This window comes from Pavona decussata, unplaced genomic scaffold (genome assembly GCF_977016875.1).
Source record: "Pavona decussata unplaced genomic scaffold, jaPavDecu1.1 SCAFFOLD_695, whole genome shotgun sequence".
In the NCBI taxonomy this organism is placed as follows: domain Eukaryota; kingdom Metazoa; phylum Cnidaria; class Anthozoa; order Scleractinia; family Agariciidae; genus Pavona; species Pavona decussata.
The window spans coordinates 27,034-46,392 of record NW_028145895.1 but is presented as its reverse complement, the minus strand read 5'-3'; the positions used below and the strand labels follow the sequence as shown (position 1 = coordinate 46,392).

General features: G+C 40.2%; 1 protein-coding gene across 1 annotated transcript; it reads right to left on the bottom strand.

Moving 5' to 3' along the window:
* Positions 1-243: 243 nt before the first annotated feature.
* LOC146448994 (uncharacterized) lies at positions 244-18,846 on the bottom strand. Its single transcript, XM_085102057.1, has 8 exons — positions 18,792-18,846; positions 18,281-18,409; positions 12,484-12,726; positions 7,279-7,551; positions 3,999-4,244; positions 2,345-2,674; positions 1,507-1,752; positions 244-750 (listed from the first exon to the last, which is right to left on the bottom strand). The coding sequence occupies exons 1-8, from the start codon at positions 18,844-18,846 to the stop codon at positions 431-433; spliced, it is 1,842 nt and encodes a 613-aa protein (XP_084958183.1). The 3' UTR covers positions 244-430.
* Positions 18,847-19,359: the final 513 nt, after the last annotated feature.

Below are 19,359 nucleotides of genomic sequence, written 5' to 3'. Positions count from 1 at the left end.
TGAATATTAAGCTCCTAATTCCGTGCAAAACTGCGAAATCCTCCGTAACAGTAGGCTAGTAACAGTTAATCTATAATGACAGACCCCTTCAGAGCAAACCAAACATACTGTGCCGTCGGTTAACTTAGTACAAAGAAATGTGCCAAAAAAAAAAAAAAAAAAAAACGAAATTAAAAAAAGAAATTCCTGATCTTCGAAAAAAAGAAAGAGCAAAAAAAAAACAACAACAGCAATAACAAAAAACCCCTGATGTGGGAAGAAAACGGCCCTTCAGAGTTAAAGCAGTTGTCTAAGTGGAAACGAAAAAGGGGAGATACTAAGGCGAGATCGGGAGAACTGAGAATTACAAACATTGGGAGTCATCACCATTTTAAACTTTAAATATTTCAAGGGTCGGTCGGTTAACGGGAAGCACAGTATACTGTTTGTCCTAAGTGGTTGTTTCGTAGAATACTTCAATATCAGTGGGAGTGAAATAGTAGCTTCCTGCATAAAATGTACAGGGAGATGAGGAATACCCTGGGGGGGAGGGGTAGGTGTAGCCACAATAGGTGTAAGAATTTCGGTTGCTCCCTGCGTTGTTTGATATGTAGATGTCGTATCCACCAAACGTTGGTCCGTTACTATAGCATGTGAGAATAGCGTAACTGGTTCGCCCAGGCTTGATCTGCAGCTTAACAGGAGCGTAGCCATTGATGTTATTCAGTGAGAAGATAAATGATTTACTGGATGAAACAAACCTGCATGAACCTAGGAAAGGAAAAAAACACATTTGGCTTATCATTATTGTGGAAATATATTTTTATATATAGATAAGGGTTAGTTGCTAAAGAAACTGTGGTGTTGGGTCGGTGGGGGAGTGGAAACGAGTATTTGGTTTTATCATCTAAGGTAATTCTGCCACCGTAGAGAGATTCTAGAGCTCTGGAATCTTTTTACAGTTCAAAAATCAGAACACAGATCCCAGCTTGTTGCTCAGACGCCCTTTCAGTAAGCGAACAAAATAAGGTGAAAGCACTGCGCTGTCGCGAAATATCGCGACAGCTTTGTTGGTAGCTGGCATAGTAGTGACTTTTCCCTTCCAAGTGAGCTCAAAGAAACAAACAAAAGCTTCCAGAAAGAAAATGAAAACAACACCCTTCACCCCCTCCCCCCCCCCCCCAAAAGAAAACAGAACCAAACAAACAAGAAAACAAACAAAACAAATAAAGACAACAAAACACACAAAAATTAAAAAATCCAAAACAAACAAACAAGGAAGTAAAACAAGAGCAGTTTTCCCCCTTCCCTTTCCCAATACCATTTTTTTCCTTCTCTTGCTTTAGGTCTTTACAAGTTTTCGCAGCTCCCGTGATTTCAGAAGAAAACAAGTGCTACTTATGCTACTTTGTTGGTAAACAATTGTCGCGGACTACAACGAATCCATGAGTCTGATCGTTTAATATTTAATCCAATATAAAACATTTAACGTAATGAAAAATCGTGGTACCTTAAACTGATACTTACTGGACCAAGACACGTCAGTGTAACCACCAAATGTGTAATTGCCGACTTTTATTATAGTAACAGTGGGACCCTTTCCATCACAGTTGCTGTGAAATGTAGATGCTGCCCAGCCATCTGTCTTAGCATGCCAACATTTCACCAACCTACTGCGGGATGAACTCTGGAGGACTGGCGCCAAATAAGAATTCAGTTGGTCCCGGTACCTGCTGTTGAGGCCACTAAGATTATGCGATGCAACGATACCATCTAACAAAAGTAAAGATAAACAAATTTCAAGAGCACGAATTTTATTGGTTTATATAATTATCTGGATATTCTCCTTTGTATGATTAATCTCTTCAGAATAAACTGTAGCCGGCAACCAAATAAATAAGATATTGTGCCTTCAGAAGTTGTATTTTTAGGCAAAAAATAATGTCCTTAATGAGTGCCATAAAACAAACGTTAAAAAACGCCAGCTAGTTCCTAACATTCATTTTATCCTAAAATAACGGGCCAAGTTCAGGCGTTAAGCCCAACATATAACATCAATTACCCCTTCTTCACAAACAACTGTGATTAATACAAGCAGGGTTATTTTTATGTATGCTGCTGACCATGGGGCACGGCAGCTCAGAATAAAAGTTGTTGTAATTCAAGATGGCGTCACTCGTGCCTCGTATGTAACATAGTATCAAAGTAGCGGATTTTTAATGTTTAAATCGAGTTTCAACAAAGGAAAATCGTTTCAAATGGCAAAAAAATGCACGGATTAATTTGATAACTGGCCAGTAATGAAGTGGGAGGCTTCAGACCTAAGTAAAGAGTGGGAACGATTTTATCAACATTGTGAATTTACCTTCGGGGGTGATCGTTTCGTAGAATACTTCAATATTAGTGGGAGTGAAAAAGCTGCTTCCTGCATAAAATGTACAAGAATAACCAGATGAGGAATACCCTGGGGGTAAGGGGTAGTTGTAGCCACAATAGGTGTAAGAATTTCGGTTGCTCCCTTCGTTGTTTGATATGTAGATGTCGTATCCACCAAACGTTGGTCCGTAACTAGAGCATGTGTATATAGCGTAACTGGTTCGTCCAGGCTTGATCTGCAGCTTAACAGGGGCGTAGCCATTGATGTTATACAGTGAGAAGATAAATGATTTACTGGATGAAGTATAACTGCAAGAACCTAGGTAAAGAAAACAAACACAGTTGGCTTACCATTATTGTGGAAATATATTTTTATATATAGATAAGGGTTAGTTTCTAAAGAAACTGTGGTGTTGGGTCGTTGGGGGAGTGGAAACGAGTATTTGGTTTTATCATCTAAGGTAATTCTGCCACCGTAGAGAGATTCTATAGCTCTGGAATCTTTTTACAGTGGATAAATCACCTTATCAACTTAGTTGACACTTAGTTAGGAGAAAAATCGAGAAGGATTTTTTGTGTTTCTAGTATCTGTAAACGCTTATAAATGAAAATGAACGTGATGCCTCCAACCTACAGGATTATAATTTTCACCCGTGCATGTACAGAAATAACGGGACAGAGATCCAATTGGAAGCGTACTTTGCAGCTAACTTCTAAATCCGTAGAGTAACTTCAATATTGACGTCTGTTTCTATTCCCCAAAAGATTCGTTACTAATCCCGACCGCTAGCTGACGATAAGATGTCATTTATGATTCTGCGCTGAGGCCTATACAGAAAAAAAGGGATTTACACCTTTTAATTTTACTCTGGTGCGCACGTATTTCACCTTTTGGTTCTATTTGCTCAAAGTGGGATAACTTTATTCAGCAGATAAAATGAATAAGTCGGAGTACAATTCATTTTCTGGAAGATTATGATGAATAATTTTGATAAGAGCGTCAAAACAGTCTCTTTCGCTGCAGAAGAAAGCGAGCGACTCGGAGTAACTCAAAGTATATTATGATTTCACCGCTCGCATGAAATCGTAAACACGCGCTTGAAACACGACTTGCAGGCCTAAGTCACGCTTTATTTTCAGATTGCAAATGTGCTTCAAAGCAAAAACAAGTCTGAGGAGTAAAAAATATATAATTAAAAAACATTTAAATGAACCCATGATTATGTTGCGTCATAAGTGTTCAGCTTGTTGCTCAGACGCGCTCAAAAGCAAAAAACAAACAACAACAAACAAACAAACAAGGAAACAAGCAAAACTAAACAAATAAAGACAAAAAACACACAAAAAATAAAAAAATTAAAAAAAAACAAACAGAAACAAAAACAAACAAACAAGGAAGTAAAACAAGAGCAGTTTTCCCCCTTCCCTTTCTCAATACCATTTTTTTCCTTCTCTTGCTTTAGATCTTTACAAGTTTTCGCAGCTCCCGCGCTCTCAGAAGAGAACAACTGCTACTTATGCTACTTTGTTGGTAAACAATTGCCGCGGACTACAACGAATCCATGAATCTGATCATTTAATATTGAATCCAGTATAAAATATTAAACGTAATGAAAATTGCGGTACCTGAAACTGATACTTACTGGACCAAGAAACGTCAGTGTATCCACCAAATGTGTAATTGCCGACTTGTATTATAGTAACAGTGGGACCCTTTCCATCACAGTTGCTGTGAAATGTATATGGTGCCCAGCCATCTGTCTTAGCATGCCAACATTTCACAAACCTACTGAGGGATGAATTCTGGAGGACAGGCGCCAAATAAGAATTCAGTTGGTCCCAGTACTTCCTGTTGAGGCCACTAAGAATATGCGATGCATTGATAACATCTAACAAAAGTAAAGATAAAAAAAAATGTCAAGAGCACCAATTTTATTGGTTTATATAATTATTACAAGTGTATAGACCGAATTGTCCAGAACGGGGTGGTATTCTCCTTTGTATGATAAATCTCTTCAGAATAAACTGTAGCCAGCAGCCAAATAAACAAGAAACTGTGCCTTCAGAAGTTGTATTTTAAGGAAAAAAATAATGTCCTTAATGACTGCCATAAAACAAACGTTAAAAACGCCAGCTAGTTCCTAACATTCATCATATCCTAAAATAACGGGCCAAGTTCAGGCGTTAAGCCGGACACATAATTAACAATTATTCTATGAGCGCGCTTGGATATGAGATGATAGATACCATCTCATATCCAACAAGCGCCAGTGGAATAATTGTTTAATTAAAAACATTCAAGAACTATCGCTATATCTTGCTGATTTCGCTTTGAAAGAACAACCAGAAGACAATTTAATGGTCCCCATTCTTCGTGCATGGCATAATGGCTTTTATTAAAAACTGCATCATTGTATAATGCAATTCGAGGGATTTGATTGGCTTAGCGGCCATGGTATATGAGCAATTATACCATGGCCGAGAAATGACGACCATTAAATTGCCTTCTGGTCGTTCTTGCACAGCGAAATCAGTAAGATCTAGCAATATTTCTCGGTTGTTTTTAATAAAACAATTATTCCACTTGCGCTTGTTGGATATGAGATGATTATAGCCAACTCGGCGCTACGCGCCTCGTTGGCTATCTATCATCTCATATCCAACGCGCCCTCGTGGAATAATTGTTAAATATGCCATGGCCGCTGTAATGTATTGACTACTGTAGTAACAAGGACATGTGTTACTGTTACCTTATGTGAAACTACTGCATGCTACAGCACGATGTTAAAATACTGTTACTGAGTTGAAGTAGAATAATAATTATACTCCAATATAGATAATTGCTTAGTGAATAAAGGACATTACATAGAAAGCAATGGAAGAGTGTGTATCTCCTCGCTTAAGTAGTAAATGACTACACAACACATTGGCGACGAGGATGAACTCGTAACTGCAGAACAAGCAGAAAATCCAGGACCGCCAGACCCGGCAGACAATTCAGTACAGCCAAAACCGGTAGCCAATTTCGGTAGAAAATCCAGTAACCGACCAGCCAGAACCGTCAGAACTTCCACAGGGAATGGAACGGTCTTTACCTGCACCCAAGGCGTTAAACATTGATGCAGCCGACTTGTACGGTGAGTGGAAACACTGGTTGAGTGCGTTTAAAATTTATGTCATAGCCTTAGACCTGAAAAAGAAGAACGATGCGGTTCAGAGAGCTACGATGCTGCACTGCCTTGGCCCCGCAGTACAACGCATTTTCGATACGCTCCCTGGAGAACAAAAGATCCTTGAAGAGGTGAAAACTGCCCTGAGTGGACACTTTGCACCAAAATGAAACGTGGGGGCAGAACGCTACAAGTTCAGATCCCGAGCACAAAAGACAGACGAGTCGATCGACACGTATCTGACGAGCCTCAGGGAGCAGGTAACCAAATCGTCGAGAAATGTTCCTCCGGTACCTTGAAGCACAAACTTCTCCAACAGGACGACCTGGAACTCGCAAAGACGATCAAAATTGCGCGAAGTGCAGAGACGGCAGTACAAGAAGCACGAATCCTGTCACAAGGAACCAAGGAAAACCCAATCCAGATTGACCACGTGCACGCCTCTCGCGGATTTCCAGCGAAATAGTTCAGCTGTTACAGATGTGGTGGAACGGACGGGAACAGTCCTGATGAATGCGGCGCCATCAAGGCCACGTGTGATTCCTGTAAAAGAGTTGGACACTTGCAAAAGGTCTGTCGCTCGAAGCCTAAAGCTACGCATCCAACAAACCGGCAAAGACAGACGTCAGCCAAAAAAGAAAAGAAAGCTCGAGCCATAAAGGTCCGCAGTTTGAGATCCAAACCTACTAACTGGCTTGAAGACAGCTCGTTTGACGAGAGCAAACCTGTCCTCTCTCTGAACAATGTTGACAGTTCCATTACAGTACAAACAAGATGCCTGTACTGGCATTTACGCGTGATGCTGTGCCTGATTTGCTTCATATATAGTAGTATCCAGTAGCATCTAGTATTCCAGTATCCTAGAGTTTTATTATACTTAATATTTATTTGGTATTTACTGTGTCTCCAATTAGCAGGCATGCTTAAGTACTTTGACACAAATAAAGTTATTGAAAGTTATTGATTGAAATCCGTGAATATTAGGTAAATTGCGGAGCTCTGTACGGCACGCAGCGTAAATTGCCCACACATTTTATTCCATACATAAGTAGATTGGTGTTAGCGCTTTTGAGTTAAAATAGATTTGACCCTAAGTCAGGTTCCACATTTGTGAAAATAGGCTTTAACTACATGTATGTCACGTTAGATACATTCTGAAGTTTAGGAGGAGGTTTAAAAAAAAAAAAAGGTAACTCAGTCAAAATTTCACAGAAAACAAAGTTAAACATTTAAATTATTATTGACAACTGGAAATTCAATGTGTAAAATATTTAAGCTGTTTGAGCAAGGCCACCTTCTAAACCGCCTCGCCAGCAACGAAAAAAATCGCATTGAGCTCAGTAAATGTGATATTTGTTTATAGGATATAATGATTGATGTTCATAGAAAAATCAGCGAAATCGGTAAAAATCCGAAATTCGCCTTATCCGTTCTAACGCGGACAGCCTCTTAAGACAAGAAGGTCGTCCTGAACAACGAAAAATTTGTGCATGAACTTCGCGTTTGAACATTATTGCACAATTAAATGCATTATGAAATTCTGTGCAGTATAAAATTATTCGGCGGAATAAGTTTGAAATCCCTTCAACACCGACTAGACAACTGAACTGGACCAAGACCCTTTCACAACATGGAAATCCAATGGATTCAAAGTAGCATTCTGTGTTAATAAGAAAAAAGTTCTACAAACTATACCTAAAACAATTGCAACTAACAATCGTTTGGGAGCCCACCCACCAAGCAGTTTAATTACCTCTCACTGTTATTGTCATTATTTCCTTGGGTCCATCGCCATATTCATTGAATGGTGTACAACTGTAGTTCACCTGAGGTCCTCTTTCACCAACTGAGGTTGTATACATTTCAGCATCACTGCCAGTTGAAGAGTTAAATAAACTCTCGTGCTCTTTGTAGAATCGATACTTTGCAGGTGGGTTGGCCTGTGCACTGCACGTGATGCTGAATGTTGCATTTACAACAACATAGTTCAATTCACTCGACAGGCGTGTGTTGATTGGACGATAATCTACAATGAATGAATGATTTCAATGGTTTATGCAGTTAAGTAAGTTGTTGTGAATTCATGCCTGGAACTATTTACGGAGCAAATATTAATAAAAGATTAGTGTAATTAAGTTGTAGCTCACTCCTTGCCCTGTTATAGGAATTTATATTTTAACATAGATTATCATAATTTCATATATCTATCATATATATTATTAACAATTAGTAAAGGGGGTCTCCTTGATAAGCCTAGAGACTTCCTGCTCAATACCGTCACTACAGTGATGGATGAAATATTGTTTGATTTGTTGGCCGCAGACTTTTGAATTTTGTCCTTGTCAAGTTTCATGACCAGTTCGCGCAACTCTATGTCTGCTCCAACAACGTACCCTCGTTGTCGGAGATAAGTCTTGCGGAAGGCCCATGCGATTTATCATTCCACAAAATGTGATGGGAAACAAGTAAGTATCCATTCCAAACGCGACTTCTAAATGCACTGCTCTTGACAATAAGCAGGTCAAAAATACGCAAAGGTAGCTTTTCTTTCTGGGTTTCCCTCTTTCCTGAACAATGAAGAATGGGCGAACAAAATCTACTGGAACTCGACCGAATGCTTTTAGTTTCCTTCACCCTGATCCTTGGTATATGTGCCATCATTTCTCCAGCAGGTTTGGCCTTGTGCCTTGGGCACTTCGCGCATTACTTTTCCCACGCTCAGATTTACCGGCGGCTAACGTTTGATTTGTTCTGCCGATGTGATGAACTTACTCATGGTAGTTTTTGACAATCAAAGTAGTAACCCAGTGTCCCCACGGAAGAATTATTGGGAAACGTGTCTGGTGTAGAATGAACTCTGTGTATTTAAGACGTCCGTCACAGTGAAGAGTCCTTCTTCATTAACCTTTGCTTAAGTTGCAGCAGTTTTCTTGACCGGGGAAGTTCGTTTCCTCTCTCGTTCAGCTCACAATCTTCTGGAAAGGCTTCTTGCTTGACTTGTTCGATAATTACAGCTTCAGCAGCTTCAATTTCCCATAGACTAATTTCTTCGGCCTTTCGTTGTGCTTAGCGTAGACAGCAAATATGTAGAAAGCAAGAAACTTACGCGTGTATCCTCGCGAGTCGGTGACAACTTGAAAATCGAAAGGGGGTTAAACGCCAGGCTAATGATCTTTCTACGGTGCCTGCAATCAGCTTACTTTCTTGACTACCTTGCAATTCTGCTTTGCTGAAACGCCATTGGAGCAGAAGATGGCTGTTTAATCCGATTTTCTGGCCACTTACACTCCGCTTCTCTTCAGAATTTCGGCCTTTCCACTAGGTCTACGAGTTAGCCGGTTCGGTTGCTGTCATATCCCTAGTTCCAAAATCGCAGGATTGTCGTCCGTTGGAATATACCCCCACTGTTTAGAACTTCGTTGACTCTTGAATTTTGGCAACTCTGTTGGCGACGAATGGCATAAATCTTCTACTTGGGGTACGTGACCACCAACGCACGTCTCAACTGTCTGACCGACAGTGTTTGCAAATCTCTCGGGTCAATTTTAGGCCGCGAACGGCATTCATCAATTCCAAACAAGGGACATTCACAGCGCCAACCGGCGCGACTCCTGTTTTCGCGGTTGCAATCACACTGGAACTTTGTCCATATTCGTAAAGATATAACGGCTCCATAGGCATATTGGGATGCGTATCAAAACGTTGGAATAGAACTGGAGACATTGTTTTCCTAACTATCTCGAAAACCGGTGAAATGGTCCGTCTTTAAACGCAATTTCAATTCTTAAGTACATCTCTTTGATACCATATAGCAGTGCCACAGGTCCGATTTTAACGAAAATGAACAGAGCGTTAAAGAGCTCGCGCTATAACGTTGGGCCCTGACAGATAACATTGTCCAAATAAAGACCTTGCTACCTCGCAGGGGCCTTAAAAACAATTCGTGTCTTAGTGGCTGCCCTATCTGGTTTCACTATGGAAAAGTGAGAGAGGAAACACTTTGCTAAGGGTCAATCTTCTGTAGATAGTTGCGGATGTAATCCTTGGAAGTGTATTGTTAAATACAGTCACTCAGTAGGCTTTGACTTTAAGCCTCTTTTCAGTACATTAGAGTATCTGAACGCCAGTTCGAAATTGTCTGACGACACGGGTGAGTTGTCTTTAAACATAACAGAAACTTGATGACGTCAGTCTACCAGCTTCAATCACTTTTTTACTTTTCCAGCCCAACTCTGCAATCAAAACTCATGACGGGTTCTTCCGTGTTGACAGCCTCAATCACCCAAAACTTGATGAATAGTTGTTTCAATTTCCTCCAACTTTGACGCCTCTCAGACAAAGTAAGCGTGAATGCAATTAGTTTGAACGCGACGTCCTGGATTGCTGTCTGAAGTTCCAATGTAAGTCCAGCCAAGAAGCATTCGTCGCGCGATTGGCTCCCCTGGCTAGCCTGTTCATATTTGTAATGCAGGTGGAAAGTATCGAGGCCAATGAGGGTGTCAACGATTGGACTAGGTGAGCTTTGTTTTGGAAACTGAATACCTTGGCGATGTTTCCACTTTCCTGACTCTTTTCTCCAATCGATTATGCGCAGGCTACCAGTAACTGTCTGTTGTGGGCGCATCGATCATTCCTACTAATTTGGCCATACAAACGTTCTTCTTCCAGTTCAACATTCGTTGTTTCGAAGGTTTCAGCCCTTCCACTGAGTGTATTTAGTGTTACTGTTATTTAGCTGCACCATCTGGATTCAGATAGGTTTTTGTACTTGCGTCAAACGAGAAAGCGTTCACCTCCAATCGGTGGTTTCCATTTTTTAACATTACTGAAACAGTCCTGAAAGCGACAAAATGAGGTGCTCCTGATGGTTTCAAAGTCACGGTGGTGAGGGACCTATCTGTCAATGTTTGGTGCTTCCCTTCCGTGCCAACCTGTGTAGTCAAGGCAGCGGATGGCTCGGTCGTATCGTCTGAACGTGCTGCGAAAGCCGTAACTGCACCGTTGGTGTGCGCTTTGCTTGCTCTCTCTGGGCTTGATCTAACGGTCAAGGGCTGCGAGTTTGAACAAATGTTTTGAGCTCGAACCAAGTGTAACAATCTGTGGTGGTTTCCTTTCAACCATTCACAGCACAGATTCTACTCCGTCGACACTGGAATCCTCGGGTGGCATACACTTAATCATAAAAATCACAACTTCAGGTACTTTTCTTACATCCCAGCGACAGGGGACATCCATCTTTCTGAACATTTCACAGTTGTGAATCCCATGATTATATTTCTACAAACGGGTACGGGCGTTCCATGCGCTTGGCGGTAATACTTTCTGCTAAGAGCATCAGGACGTCCCTCTCCCTTCCTCAGACCTTTGATAGTTTCGTGCGTACGTGTCGGGAACTGTGATTCTTGTATCATCCAGCACTCTAGCAGAGTTTCTACTGATTCTACCTTGAAATTTTCGAAGACCCATCGTTGGTCTCCTCCGAGCATGGGTTTTGTCATCTTCTTCTAAAGGTTCAAGTACATCATCGACCCATCTCCAAGTTATGCCGATCAGTTAATAACTGCGACTTCCAAAAGATCCGTCCTTAGATTTCTCCGGTGGAATAGGTCTAATATTTTCCATCTCTAATAAATTAACTGTGATTTTACGTCGCTGGACACCAAACCTACGATCAAGTCTCTCCTTCGCACGCAATTCCCAGACCCTCGATAGATTTCAGACCTTCTCCGGACAAATACTTTCGTGGCTGACTTAGTTTATAGCCTGGTGTCGGAGGCGCCATACCAATGGAGGCCGTAAACACAACCTTTCAGTTTTCATAGGTCTTAAAGTTTACCGAAAACACGGGAACATCAACATGGTTTAGTTGTCTCAACAAATATTGTCCAATAGCCACTGCAGTTCCGATTGATTGAGGCGTTATGTAGCGTTGCCAAGTTTTCGCGTCCACGTGTGACGTTTTGGACCAATCGCTGTAGTATCAAACTTTGGAGAATCCAAATTTTGATCGTTTACCTTGTTCTTCGTTGGACGTTATCACGTCTGAACTCGAAGACTCCGCTTTCGTTTTGTCCATCTCGCCTGAGTTCGAAAACTCCACTTTTGTTCCGTCCAAATATTCCCGTGCTCTGTTCTGCGCCTTTGTAAATTTGTTTTCTAACTGCTCTAATTTTTCCGTAACATTCATCGCCGACTCCCTTGCCGCGTCAGGTCCTTGAAATTCGTCTCGCACTTCGCCACGTTTTGGAGGATGATCATCATCAATTAGTGCAAACAACTTGTGTCTAGCTGGAGGAAATTGGCTTTGGCTTTTGCCTTCCCATGCTCGAGCGTTTCCACGTGTTCGAATGAGTCGTCATGCGTCTCTACACCGAATTCAATGTCTTAAATCTCGCCCTGCTACCATGCATCTATGCTGTTTGAGCATCATGAAACAGTAAAAAGTGAAAATACCAAATAAGAGAACTTCTATATATCTATAAAACGAAAATAGAGAAAAAAAGCGAATGGCAAAAACTAAATTACAAATAAACTACCAAAGCTACAAACAAAAAGCGGTATTTGACAGGAAAAAAGAAACCAATAACGAGTAATATTTAGACTTGCTTATAGGTCTTCATACTTACGAAAAACTGATATCAGTAATTATTAAACAATTAGCAATTAGCTGAGAATGTTTCTTTCCATGCTCCGAAGGTTTCTTATTTCTTGTTTTTTTTTATTCCTCTGTGAAAACATGACGTTTAAGAATGCAAAAATGTAGATGTACTTCCCACGGTGGCATCGATTGGATAAAACAAACATTCCTGACTTCGTTGTAAAAGCATTGCCACCAATTTCAAATAAAAGTTCATAAAAGAGCTACTTAATAACAAAAGTTCCTCCAAAGTGTACCAAAGGTACCAAAATGTACAAAAACAATGACAGTTCCACTGGTAGCATAAACCTACTGACTCACTTTGTACAAAGACATTCACAGTTCTAGCAGCAGCATTCCCAACATCATTATCAGCAGTACATTTGTAGACTCCTTCATCCTGTTTACCACTGATGGTCAAAGGAAAAGTGACAACACTGTTATCAGAAACTCGCGTCCAGGTGATGTTTGGTGTCGGATCACCATACGCCGTACAGGTGAGTGTGAGAACATCTCCCTCATTTTTTGTCTGATTACTAGAGATGTCAGTAATCTCTGGTGGATCTATAGCGAAATTAACAATGAGAGAACGTTAAAAGAAATACATAAATAATACAATCAGGTGTAGGCTTGTCTTATTTGTGGTTGCTTACGATTTGGCATTCGCGGTGGCAATGCCTATCGCACTTTCAATGCCGTCTACCTTATATGTTAACAAACCAGCATCTTACGCATAAAACTTGACGGAGAAGGCTTGAAGACAAATTAAAACCAAATGAGTTTAATAAAAACGCCGCTTGGAAACGCGAGTTGCTAAGTTTCTTTCGTTTCTTGAGCGCACAGCTTTGGAAAGTGAATTTGCCGGAAGAAACCCCTCTATACAGGCTTCCAGTTTAATATTATGTAATATGCTTGTGTATTTTGACTTTGTGAAATAAACAATGTAAATGGACAGCCGTTATTAAACGACAAAAAGAACAAACGTATCACCATGCAACACTTCCTCAAATATTAAGATCGTCAAGCATGGTCCGCAAGCATGGTCAGGAATTAACGCTGCGAAAGAGCTCGAAGGTTGGTAACTGTATATTGTATAGGTTTATTTACCATCAGTTCCCCTTGTTGATTCTACCGCTAAGCTTGGCCCTATATTTATCAAATAATATTATAATGCTATTTAACCAGGGAACTCATTTCACCATGGTGTTTTTTCAGTTCAGTGACTAGTACTAGTAATAAGATCAACATAAACAATAATAATTTTATTTAACAGACTAAAAAGTTACAGGATAAAAAATGTACGAGTTGACTATAAAAAAATATGAAAAACAACAATTTTTAGGTAAAAACAACATTCTTGAGAGCTTGCTTGAAGTTACCGTGTACGTTCAGAGAGAAAATTTTTCGACTTTCATTTTTTTTAGATAAAAATAAACTTACTAGTGAGTTCTTACAAACAAAAAAAGAATTTTAGAAAAAGAGTCAGTATTTGCCGAGAAATTGGGACGTAAGCGATTTCCACCGGAAGTTTTACTTTGATTGACAGCATATTGCTGCCGGTGTAACCACCCGTTGCGATAATTGCGCGAACGGTCTTTCTATTGTCTTGAGCCCCTCACGTTCTCGCACTTCGAATATCCTGTATTTAGTGGAAGAACTTGCGTTTGTTCGAGTACGACACTGACATAAAAGAAGACAAAAGCTTTTAACTACACTTTAAAGTAAAAAGTAAAGGTCTTAAAATCTTCCAGCGAAGCGAATGTTTGGAGACGCGCTTGTTTCAATTCGCGAGTCCGTGAATCGCGCTTCACGAACTTCCTATTCTTTTATTTGCGGCTGAACGTTATCAGATCACTTGTGGTCGGGTGCGTAAAACTTACAAGTCTCGGCAAGCGGAAACAAAACAAAAAAACAATTGAAAAATAATGCTACGAATCATGTTCTATGTCTTGATCTTTTCTCACCTCGGCCGTCGCTATCGGATACTTGTTTCCTATTTGCAGCATTAACAATTTGGGACGTTCATTCGAATTTTCACCCGAACTTTCGATAAGCAATTTCGAAACTTCGCAATTCTCAACAATATTTCGCTCGAATAGATGTATTCGCCGATTTTCGACTGAGGAGTAGCAAGAATTTCGTTTTGACTGAGACAATACATGCGGTTACGGTGGTTCCCCGATAATTCCGTAGCGCTTTGTGCTGATAATTTTACCTGCCTCAGCCGCTTTTGCTTCGACCCAACAGCTTTGCTTGATGAGGTCGGCTTTAGTCCCCATTTTGTTTTTCCCATAATCATTGCAGATTACAAAATCGACGTGCGCGTACAACAAACACCTGAAACACCGCAGATATCCAACAAAATGGTGAAGGAATTGATTACTCTAGAACGCGAGTACGTGCAAAACTGCGAGAAAATTTTCACAGGAGGTGACCGGAAGAAAAAGTAGCTTGCAAAATGATTGGCTAATTTTCCATAAAGGCGTTAGGGGGCGGTACTTGTTTGTGTAACGAGAATTTTTTTCAAGCGCTGTTTTCTCAAACTTTATTTTTCGCTTGCAGGGGACACTTTCAAGAGTCACAACTCAACAACGATTTGACCATTTTTAGTAAAATTTGGCCAGGTGCTAGAAAAATATATACCCAACAAAAGTGTGTCGGGGAATTCGATAATTCTAAAAATTCTTTCCTTGAAAGCCATTTCCGTGCATGCACTCCGCATGGTTTTCTCGCAATTTTGAAAATGTTTTGTAACTTTTGAACGAAATCAAATTAAGGAAAACCCCGACATGTTTTTTAAGCTTTTGGGATCCTGACCTGGAGAAAAAAAAAAAACTTCCAAAATATAAAAATCGCATTGAGTTGGAACTCTTGAACGACGATCTGGACCTTCAAGTTCCGACTTTACGGAAAACCTGGGAATTTACTTTCTTGGAAAAACAATGAATTATTTGAATACCCAGTTCTATAAGCTTTAATTTGATATAGGTTTTGGGTATCTGTGATGTAACTGAGAGGCGCTATATCTTTTTCACTCAAGCCACCCCTGAAGGTACACGGTAACCTTAAAAAGTGAGAGTGGTTTAATGTCCCGTTGTGATTTATGTAGGTTGTTTCAATTGGCAAGACCTTAATATGATATGCGGTACTTGACAGAATTACTTTTGACTCTCGGTAAATTATATAAAAATTGAATTTGTTGCTATTAACGCGATCCTGGGGGATCTTCCCGTTGCGCTGAGACGTCAATATAAAGTCGTATTGCCGTCTCAAAGTGACGGTTTCTGATTGGCTCAAAAACTGTCATGTAAGCATGATGGCGCGACACTGAAATGGGTTTGGCGCGCACAGATCAAAATTTTACTTCTGTGAATGAACATGCGACGTTGGATGGTGTTGTTTATTTCTTTTCATTTGAGTTTAAAAAGCTTTTGACACTGTTCAAGGACCACTTATAATATTTTTTTTTGTAGTGAACATGTATCATGGTACAGCGGATACAACCTTTTTCTTGACGGTAAGCGAAAAAGAGTGATTATAAATTCGATGAAGAGAAATTTACTTAAAAGACTTTCTTGAGTGTGAAAACGGCCACGGTGAATAACAATGAGCTTGAATTCCGATAAATTATGGCATTTTCAAAGGAAAAGGATCTGTTTCTTTCCTGATGTCTCTTATCTCTAGGAAAAATTGCTCCAAGAGCTCTGCAAGTGCTGCGTTCTCTTTCATGGCTCAGGTTTGTCAATTTGATCTTCTTGTCGTGACGCCGAACGGCAGACTCGGTAATTTTTACAGTATTCTTCGCCGCTTGGTTTAGGCCCGGTTCATACGTCGAACTTTACAGGAGCCGAACCTAATACCTATTAAGGTCGACCCAAATAATTAAGTTCGGTAGTTGATTCAGACGTCGAACCTAACTGAAGTCGAACTTAATTCAAGTTAAAGTGAGAAAGTAGATTTTCGTGGTCAGCGGCTGTTGTTTTTACTCAACAAGATTTAAAATGGCGGGAAAGATGAATTCTGACATGGAAGAGCTTGTTTGGTAAAATAATAAAGACAGGCCAAACACGACTCCTACTGGTCGAGATAGGAAGAATATGACCTTCAAAGCTAATTTGCTTTTACGAGTACGTCTTTCAAAGATCTCCCTTTTCTGTACGAAAGTAAGGAAGAGTCTTAGTAGATCTCCCTTAGCAGAGGCAGATTTTCTATCAAGTGTTATTTACCAGGAGCCATAATCAGGGATGGAGACCATCACGTGATGCCATTTTGACTTGTGGGCCTGTCCCCATGTGTTGTACCAAAAAAATCTAATTTTAGAGGACTTTATCTTTAGTGAATTTTTTCTCAGCTGCTTTCCGTGTCACATATAAGGTAGTAGCCCCACGCAAATTTGCGTGTATTCACGCGGGTATATGACGTTAGGGAGGGGGGGGGGGGGGCGATTTTTTCTAAAAAATATTTTTTTGGTTCAACTCATGGAGATGCGTGGACCCCACGCTTATGGTCTCCATCCCTGATTATGGCTCCTGTATTTACTCATCTGAATTGTTTTAGGTTAGGCACAGAAGGAAGATATTCCATAACAAACGTCAAAATGTTTTTGCGGGTTTTTAGTTTGTTTTGTAGTGCCGACATTCTTTCGCGGAGGTTGACTTCTGAAAGAGTTTTATTATAAGGTTATCGAGGTAACCTCTGTTACGTAATCTCTGTTTGAATAGAGTAATGTTTTCTTCAAATGTTGTTTTTGAAGATTTTGTTCTGAGAAGTCTTGAGGCTTCGCCTTTGATATAGCCTGTATTGGAAAGTTTCTGTTGGTTAGAAGTGCGTGTGCACATCAAGAATAGGTTTTTTTTTCTTTTGCATCTCAGACAAGTATATTTAGTTGTTTCGAAACAAGAAGAACAAGCACATTCCTCTTTTCCCGCCATCTTGTTCAGAATGAAGTCCTTTGCGCACATGCCAAGTCGATGGAATGCACAGACCTCTGGGATAGATATAATTTATATAATTTATACGTAACGTATGCATTTGGTTCGGCACATGAAAAGTTCGACGTCTGAATCGAAGTCGAACTTTTGCCGTTCTATTCGACTGGCGCAGTCGAATAGAACGGCGGGTCGACCCAAATACAAATCTGTCGATCCTAACTGATTCATACGTCGATCTTTACATGCGCCGAACCAAATGATTAGGTTCGGCTCATGTAAAGTTCGACGTATGAACCGGGCCTTACTCTCTCCAACAAAATGTCAGTATCGCGATAAAAAACTAAATTCGATTTTGAGACGGCAATACGACTTTAAATTGACGGCTATTGGGCGGAGTCGCGAGGCGACGAAGCCCAATACGTACGGAATATATTTTTGCCCAACTAGCCGTCAATATAAAGTCGTATTGCCGTCTCAAAATCGAATTTAGTTTATAGTATTGTAGGGATGAATGTCACTAATTATCTTTGTATCAAAATCAATGTATATTAGACCATTATCATTTTGAAACACAAGTGAAGCAGGTTACTAGTGTTGGCCAACCAAGTGCATGTTGTGTTTATTTGAAAGACGAAAAACTTGGTAGGCTAAGTATGATTTTGACCGCCTTGTTCTGCATTAATTATAGCTCACCGCTTAAGAGAGCATTACCCGTGTCGCCCCAGATAGTATCGGCGTAATCAAACAGAGGACGTACTACCAAGCTACAGTAGAAAGTAATCCGCGTTTTAAGAGACATGTCTCAAATTTCGTTTCAACAAACCAACTCTTCGTAGTAATAAGAAAGTCTTTTCGTCTGGTTTGGGGCTATGCGGGGAAAGTAGATCTTAGCTATTGAAATCCAAATGTTGGGGGTAACCACGCATTTTTTAGAGATAAAGAAAAAGTAACAATTAGCCTAAATATAAAACAGTATATTATCGGCGAACTTTCGATAAAAATTTCTTTGAGGAGGATTTTCGCCATTTTCTTGTCGTTATTCAGCGAATCTCGCTCACGTCAATTTTGCGCGGTAGTTGCGGTAGCATCTGGGAATATTAAAGGTCCTCCGATGACGATATACTACAATTAAGCCGTTAGTAACGTACATTCGTGATTTCCCGTCGGGCATTCAGTTCTCTTCTTACCTGTGCAATTGGTCCGTTCAATCTCTGCGGCTATTCTGTCCAGTAGATTGTTAACGTATTCTTGTTGTTTTTTACCCTCGTGGATTTGTTTTTCAATCGCATCAAGGACTTTCTTTTCCTCGGAGGACGCTGAAAGGAAGATGTTTAGTAAGCAACTGTGAATGAAATATCCACCACCAATAGTGTCATCATCGCTTTCGGTACGTTTGTTGAAATTTTCATAATAAGAATCACCAGAACATTTCAATTTTTTTAGAGTTTGACTAATCAGAGTCCACTTTTGCAAAATGAGTTTTCATGAAATAATATGCGCCACAGGTTTGAAAAGCTGAATGCATATTATTCTCAGCCTAGCTAGGAAGTATTTATAATCCCGCGTGGTGAAACTTTTTGCACGGTGCGTTATTTAGCGAAGACATCGCGCCGCTGATTGTAGCAAAACCTTGAAACACACGGCCTGTGCAGGCTACGTATCAAAAAGCTTCAATTGCGGCCGCGCTGTTGCCTGAACCTGAAGTCTGGGTCATGAGCCCAAATTTGAAAGCTTCTGGTGATCGTCCTGTCATTTGGTTTTTAGCAAAACCACTCGCGTGTGCTTTCTGAACAGGCTTGTTTGAGGGTGCAGGTACCATCAGCAAACTGCATATAATTGGCGATGAATATGTTTTCCTCCAAGATTAAGACATTTTGGTTGCGTTTTGGAAACAGTTCGTGCCTTATGCATGTGTGTCACTCTTATTTTGGCTTGGACGAGGAATCTTCAACTTTTTGGAAAGCAGACGTTCGCTTGACAGACTGATACGACAGAAAAAAAGTGGCAATAGACGAGCTAGACAAGAACACAGGCGGAAAGATGACCGTAACGATTCTGGAAAGACGTGTGTATGAACGACCCCAAAGTTTGTTTTGCCCAGTAAAGGCTTTTGAACTTTGTCATTTAAATTTGAATCCCGGAGTATTTTGCTCGTGGCGAAGACCTAAAGTGAGAGAAAAGTTTAAAGAAACTGATAAAATGTGGTATTAGGAGATGTCACTTTCGGAAACATATTTTACATACATTAATGACTTCTCCCACAGCA